Raw genomic sequence first — 8,230 nt, forward strand, 5'->3', positions numbered from 1 at the left:
TTATTATTTTTTATTATTGTTATTATTATCATTATTATCATTATTATTATTGTTGTTGTTGTCGTAGTTGTTGTTGTTATTATTATTCTAAAAATTATCATATTTCCAGGCGAGATGGCGTTCCAGGGAACAGCCCTCTCCCTCCTCCTCATGATTGCCTCCACGTCCGCCCAGATGGCAGTCCTACGGTATGGAACCGAGTGCCCTGACCCACCCGTCCAACAGAACTTTGACATTATCAGGGTCTGTACAAAGAAGTCATTTTTCGTTTTGTTGGTTTTTGTTTGTTTGTTTGTTTTTTTGTTTGGGGGAGGGGGTGGGGCAAGCGCGTTTTCAGAATCTTAATACGATTGTAAGACCCATCTTGATATGACTATTAATATGGTTAATTCATTTCTAAACTGGGACATTTTGTATTGCTTTGTTGTTGTTTTTTTATTTCATTTTAATATAGATAATTTAACACCCCCGTCGACACAAATATTGAAACATTGAAATAAGAGTAGGGAAAGAAGGGAGAGAGGAAGACAGGAGACTCATCAAAGCACATACCACACGGGTATGATATGAGCATGGACGTCCAGGAGAGTTGTTTTGCCTGAATGGAGGTTGTATCTCCTACTGGTGTGCTTTCGGTTTATTAGACACCACCCGAACCCACTAGGTGAGGAAGGGGGGAGAGGATTGGGGGTTGGGGAAATGTTGTTTAGTAATGATAACACGTGTAGGCCTATTTATAAAACGCCTAACTCGCTCTACATCATGCTCTATGCTCTTTTAGGACTACTATTAATTTACACAAGTAGACCTTAGAAGGGCTCTCGAGGCCTAGAGGTTAAGCTGTTGGCCTCTCATTCAAAAGGCCCCGGGTTCGAATCCGGGTAGCGACCGAAAAATTTTCTTCTCTAAATTTGTCTCCTTTCACCTCATTTCCTGCCTTCTAGCAATGTTCTGTCGTCTGCTTTCGTCTCCTCTTTCTGCCCCCACCCCCTCACCTTATTTGCCCCTTCCTCTGGGCTTCTGATTCTTTCTTCAGCCTTTCTACTGCTATGCCTTCGCTTCTTCTTACTGTTGTCTTTCAGCCACACCCCTGATCTTCTGGTAGGAAAGATCTACACCTAGCCTTCTTGGACAAGGGCGAAAAATCTCGGAGGGCCCGTGTGCAAGTTGTGCACGTTAAAGATCCCTTGGTGGTCTAAAACCGATAAGAGTATGCTTCGGCCGCCACCCGAGCAAAGTTCAAAATTTCCTACCAACTGAAAATATTAGGTGTATCCCGCGCGCTCATATGACCTTATGCAGTTGCGAGCGCGTAAACACTTTACAAAAACAAAACAAAAAAAGACCTTAGAACACTTAAAAACGTTCTCCGCTCCTCGGGAAGCATACAGTGCAAGCTGCGGATTGTACTCGCTCAAACACTGACAAACTGACAAGATATTTTGTTGTCTATATCCGGGTACCCATTCCCACCTGGGTGAAGCGAGGTAAACTCGTGTAGACTACTTATCCCATGGACACAACATCGGGCCCCAAACGGGATACTAACCCATAACCTTACGGTTGCAAGTCCTAGAACCTAACCACTAGCCCACCATCGCCAAATGCCTGGCATAACATGACCAAAATCAAATTACCGACAAAGACTTCTGCTGGGCATATGTGTCGTGTTAATAAAGAATAATGAGACAGACTGAGCAAGCACTTTGTTGTGTACAATCTATCTGATACAATACTTAGGTGTTATTTGTTATCCCAAACATTGATGAAACATAACAAGGACATTATGTACGCGTAAAACGTATATCTATTCCTGTTCCAAAAAGCCGAAGAGCTCTCTTCATGTAGTTACTTGCAACTTGCACATTATAAGATTGATAGAGTTTTTGCTGTCTTTACATTTTCATGCTTATACTACCTGCCTTCCAGCCCGACACAGTTAGGCAGACCAATAGGCACTTTACTTACTTTTACTTTTTTCTTCCACTTGTACCGGGGGGGGGGGGGGGGGGGAGGAGACACAGGCGTCTGTCTGCAGCAAGGCGAGTGGCCTGTAGAAGGGACATCCCGTGAGCTCTGAGGGTGATCTTCCTCTGGCTCTCCATCCAGAATATTTAATGTTGTATGCTCTCAGAGCTGGATGGTTTGAGGGAATCCGCGTGAGGTGTCCGAACCACTTGACCTTTTGTTTTTCAATGTGTGGTAGGACTGGTGTTGCTCCCACGGTGTCTCTTATGACTTCATTTTTAATTTTGTCTCTTCTTGTTTTGTTGACCGCTCTTCTTAAGCATTTCATCTCGCATGTGACCAGTTTCCTCTCTAGGGCTTTTGTTAGGGACCATGTCTGGCACTGATATGTGAGTGTTGGAAGGAAAATGGTGTTGATAAGCTTCGCCTTGGTGCTCATGAGGATATTGGGATGTTTCAGGAGAGGGCTGAGTTGATAGCTGACTGCGTTGGCTCACTGGCATCTAGTCTCTATTTCTCGATCTAATTTCCCATTTTCTGTGAAAATGCTGCCCAAGTATTTGAATTCTCTGCTTTGTTTTAGTTGGGATCCATTGATGTTGATATCCACTTTGTCTGGTCTTCTGCTCATTGTCATGACTTTGGTCTTGCTAATACTGATCTTCGTGTCATATTTCTCGCAGATGGCATTTAGTTGGTTCATATGCTCCTGTAGCTGGTTCTTGTTGTTCATCATTGCCAGGTCGTCTGCAAACATGAGTTCGTTGAGGGCCTCTGGGTCTGGTTTGGCCTCCTTTGTAATCTGGTCCATGTAGATCACGAAGAGCAGAGGGGAGAGATTGCAGCCCTGTCTGACTCCGGATGTTACTGGAAACCAGTCCGATGCTTCACTGGTAGTGCGGACTGCGCTTCTGCTGTTGGCATAGATAGCCCTGATGTTGTCTAGCAGTTGTCCCTTGATGTCGTACTGCTCTAAGATCTTCCATAGCTTGTTTCTATTTACTCGATCAAAGGTTTTTTCTTGATCCACAAATATGAGATGGAGAAAAACTAGGCACTATCTACATTATTAATCAACACTGTGGGAAAAATAATGGAATTACTTACGACGAAGAATAGAGCCGCCTCCGCCCCCCCCCCCCCCCACCCCCCAAACCACACACACACACACACACTACACCGACGTGGGGACGTGGGAACGCTAACCAGACGTTTCCTTCCGAGCAAAAGCACAAAATGGGAACATGGGGAAACTGAGGCTGACGTCATGTAGAGATAAAACAGGGGTCACTGAACTATGACCCGCGGGCCAGATGCGGCCCGCAGGCCAGATGTAGCCTTCAAGATCAGTTCATCTGGCCCGCCACCACGCCACCATATGTGTTTTTAAGCGTGCACAGGATTTGGTCACCAAAATAGTACAATCATTAAAGATTCATTGAACTCTACAGAGCATGATAAGCATGCCTTTATTGGCTCTATAACATTTAGCCAATGTGTTTTACTCTGGTTCAGCTTTAATGTGATAAATCGTTTATTTGGGCGCTTTCGCGGTCTAGAGGTTACAGTGTTCGCCTTTCATTCAATAGGTACCGGGTTCGAAACCTGTCAGCGAAGGAAAATTTTCTTCTCCAAATTGATCTCTTTTCAACCCCTTTCCTGCTCTCTACCATGTTCTTTCATCTGCTTTCGCCTCCACTTTCTGCCCCCCCCTCTTCTTTGCCCCCTCCTCTGGGCTCCTGTCTCTTTCTGCAATCTTTCTACTGCTACTCCTTGGCTCTTTCTTACTGCTGTCTTTCAGCCATACTCTTGATCTTAGGGTAGGTAAGATCTAACACCTAACCTTCTTGGATAAGGGCGAAAATCTCGGAGATCCTGTGTGCAAGTTACACACGTTAAAGATACCTTGGTGGTCCAAAAATAAGAAGAGGCTTAGGCCGCTAACCGGGCAAAATTCAAAATTAAATCCTAGCAAACTAAAAATGTTTAATGTGTTCTGCGCGCTCATATGACCTTATGCAGGGGCGAGCGCCGTAAAATACTTACCAAAACAAACAAAAACGTTTAAATAACATAATTCCTGCACAAACGGGGATCTCCTGTTCGCTCCCGGGCGCCCATCACATGGGGATTCCACAAAGCAGGGTCCAGGCTACTAGCCCCCTGTGTTATCTAAATTGGGTAGACGCGGTCTTAAGACAATTACATCTATAAGTCAATATGATATATAATTTGGAACGATGTTTTTATTTGTGTGTTTTACATAGGAAATTGAGATTATTTCAGAATACTACAAGATTTGTCGGGGTAATAGTACTCGTACAGATTGTAAAGCGCTTGGAGCTTCTTGTTGAGCGGGAATTTGCCTCATACAAATGCTATCTATCTATCTATTATTATCATTATTATTATTATTATTATTATTATTATTATTATTATTATTATTATTATTATTATTATTATTATTATTATTATTATTATATTACTATTGTTATCAATATTATTATTGTTATTATTATTATTATTATTATTATTATTTTACGCCACTCTCGAAACAGTTTAGATCATTACGATCATTTTAAGATGGAGGCGCCGACCCACGTTCTCAGGGTGCTGAGAGAGATACAACTTCCCAGCAGATATATCGGCACGCTCGATAAAAATTCTCTCCACACGGGTAGCGAACTCAAGTCTCCTGCCTGCGACTGTCAGGCACCAAACCACTCGTTGCAATGACTTTAGGCCAGAAACAATGAATTTTAATTATGATGTGTTATGTAAGGGAAATCATTAAACCTGCTCGCAATTCATTCCCTTAGCAGGACATTAGTTATTATGTTGTTCCCCTTTGTGGAAACACTTCCACTTTGATTTATGTCATTTCATGATAATAACATATTATTATTATGTTTGTATTCTATAGCTTTACCCGGGTGTACCAGTAGGCTCGTGTTGTAATGTTCTACGTGAGAATGACTGAGACGTGTTAGTGTCAATTACCAGGAAAAGGCATGTAATCTGTAACAAGTAAATATCCTAACCTGTTGTGTAGATATTGTTCCTTTTACACAATGTTTACCAAAAATAAATTGATTGGTAATGTTCGACAACAAACAAAACTCCTAAGTTTCTCGTTCAAGTTAAAGTTTGCTGTTACCAAGACACAAGTACAATGGCATAACACGGTGTAAACATTTTTGTTATTTGCCTCTAGATCTAATTCTTCTTTTTTTCCACCCAGTACATGGGCAAGTGGTTTGAGTACGAGCGGTTCCCCAACTTTTTTCAAGTGGGCACCCGCTGTGTGATGGCCAACTACACCCTGCAAGAGAACGCCAAAGTCAAGGTCGTGAATGCCGCGATAGAGAAATACAGCGTGTGAGTTTTCCTTCTCTTTTTGATCCTAACCAGGCTAGTGCCTAAATTGTCTTTGCCAGAATCTTATTGATCTAATTGGCTGCAGCAGAAGCCACATAGTAATCCTGACCGTATTTATTCTCCTAATACTCCGCTCTGCAGTTGCATTGGACATCTTCAAGCGTTGAAGGATGAACTATCATCATTATTATTCTTTTTATTATTATAATGATTATTTTTATTATTATCATTATTATCACTTCTAACTATGTGTCACAGTTTTCCGACGTAGTTTCAATACAACAAAACTGTGTGTGTATGTTTGTTTGTGTGTATGTGTGTGAGGGGGGGGCAAGGGGGCGGGGGTGATTCAAATAGTCACATGTACACCAGGTGCAACCGCTCAAACACTAGAACAGCACGCTTGTTCTTCGATGTACACTTGTGATGCTTGATTTTAACGAACCATTAATCCCATATTACCTCATGGCCATTTTTATTCACTTTGCTCTTCTCCTTTAACTGTTCGAAGTACCCAGTCTTACAAATTAATTATGTATGGTCAAAAACATCAATATATCTGACCGATCACGGCCAAAACTTGAGTCGAAAAGAGTATGCCCTTGTTTTGATGGTTCGAAGAAGGAGGAAGGAGAAGAGCAGGAAGGAGAGAAGGGTGAGAAAAGAAGTGGCAGGGAACAAAAACAACAAGGAAGTCTATGAGGAGTGGGGAAAAAGAAAGGGGGGAGGGGTCTGGTGTTGCAGGCAGTACAAAAAAAAAAAAACGTTGGTAGTTACCGGACTTGACATCGTGAGGTTGCGGGTTTAAGGGCTCCAGGCTAAGCTAAGTCAGACGTTGTATCCTTGTGAAAGGTACTTTCCATGAATCTTTTTCACTTTACCCAGGTGTGAATGGGTACCCGGCCATAGACAGCGAAAGATTTTGTGTTGTTCGTTTGTGTTCTGGGGCCTGTAAAATGGCAGCTTGCACTGTATGCTTTACAGGAAGATGACATTCTTTTAGAATACTATCAGGTCTGTAAAAGGCTGTATAAAGTAGATGGAGCCATGGTATTTTTCCAATATCTCAAAAAATCTTGTCACTACACATCCCAAACTCACAACTATACCACAAGCATCAAATACAGAAAGAGCAAACAAACATAGAGGGGTAGAATCCTGTGGGCCCATTTTCAAAAAAGCATAAATCTTAATGTTAAGGGTGTTCGTACACAGTCCCAGCAAGCATGTTGTCCCTATCATACCCGTCAGCCATTGTGAAATTATGAAGTAGTCAGAGTTACTAATCAAAGGATCTTCCATGTTGCTAAAACGTTCTCTTCAGTCTCAAAGCACTCTGCTGAAGTAGTTCAGAAGTAGGACTTCCAAATAAGATCAACGACTGCTGGGGGAGTTTCTGAAAACAGAAAATTGTGAGGTTTGGACTGACGTTGTTATAGGTACATAAAACTAATTGTTGTAAGTGCATACATTCTTTTTCTCACATGTTGACTATTCGCGCACCCATAATTACTGTTTTACAAGCCTGATGCAAGTTCCTACCAGATTCTCAAACTGAAAGCATTTTCGGTGGGTCATGACGCTCTAATTCTTTTGATTTGAGTATCTGGAAACAGGTACGGGCAGAAGTAGATACCAGTTGATTAGTTTGAAAACTAAAACGACCAAAGCTCAGGGCAGTGAGATCACGTGACATCAAGCGGTGTCGGTCTACGCACGCGCGTACGCCATGAAGAACGGTCGCTTTCTGTCCTGGGCAACGAGTTTGATCCTTCGAAATTTGCACGCTTTTTATATTAATGTTTGTTAACTGAAAAGCCATAAGTATTAACTATTAGTTACTGATTGCCCATAACTCATTGAAAACGTTCATTCTGGTCACTGGACAATGCTTGAAGACGCGCTGATTTAGCGCACCTAATAGAAGGATAACCTCGTTATTGATACAGATGTGTCTGTTTTCTTTAAAGGGGGGGGGGGGGGGTACACCATGAAAGTCCAGATTCGGCTAAAAAATTATAGATTTTGAGATGTAGGCATTTTTTGGCTTCTTCATCCTTTCTTACAACTATTTCATCGCATAAGAACCCCCTAAAACCTTATTTTTTTAACACACCTGGCATGTTAGTCACCACCATTTCCTCATAAACTCAATCGTTTACTTTTCTATATCGACCGTTTTCGCAAAACGCAGTTTTTTATACACTTTTTTAATAACTCCACCTTTGTTTATCCAATCTGCATGAAATTTTCACAGAAGGAAGAGAAGATGTAACACTAAAATTATGTCTGTTGAATTTTCTATATATATATATATACGGAATAGATTTTTGTTCGTGGTGTCTGGAGTGTGGGTTACACGGATTTTTTGCAAACTTGAAGACAGCCTCATGAAAAAAAAACATTAAAAATTTCTTATTTCGTTCAGGAAAAATTCAAGAGACCGTATTGTAGATCTATTGTCTGCTAACGTGCTTGCAAAATAACAACCTATTTACATGAAAAAAAAGTGCAGTATTCATTACGTAAGGCAGGTCAACAAAATCTAATATGGCTGCCGTCTCCACGACAACTAAACTTTTTGTTCTCAAATTTGAGTCTGAATTTTATCACTTCCTATTATGCATGTTATAGGTGTGAAATTTGGTAACATTTGACCCACTAATAAGCGAGATAGCCTTCAGGGGTAGCCCCTACCTTTTTTTTTTCAACTTAAAAAGGCAGGTATGATATAAAATATGAAACTTTGTGTTTCTGATGTGTATATGATGTGCCGCGCAATATTATCTTTGGTCTGCTGATAATCGGACATATGTGTCTTCTAACAAAATCGAGCCTCTGCAATTTTTGAAGTCTAAGGCAAGTGATTCCCAGGGGGTGGGGG

The 8,230-nt window shown here is 41.3% G+C and overlaps 1 protein-coding gene across 1 annotated transcript in view; it reads left to right on the forward strand.

Annotated features, from left to right (window-relative positions):
- Positions 1-109: 109 nt before the first annotated feature.
- Positions 110-8,230, forward strand: part of LOC101860615 (apolipoprotein D) — a gene marked incomplete at its 5' end in the record, with an annotated part of 14,704 nt that continues 6,583 nt past the window's right edge. The window contains 2 exon segments of the mRNA XM_005088838.3: positions 110-243; positions 5,210-5,346. Coding sequence (XP_005088895.2) covers positions 110-243; positions 5,210-5,346 — 271 coding nt within the window.

The sequence above is a fragment of the Aplysia californica genome, unplaced genomic scaffold (genome assembly GCF_000002075.1).
Source record: "Aplysia californica isolate F4 #8 unplaced genomic scaffold, AplCal3.0 scaffold00001, whole genome shotgun sequence".
Lineage (NCBI taxonomy): Eukaryota > Metazoa > Mollusca > Gastropoda > Aplysiida > Aplysiidae > Aplysia > Aplysia californica.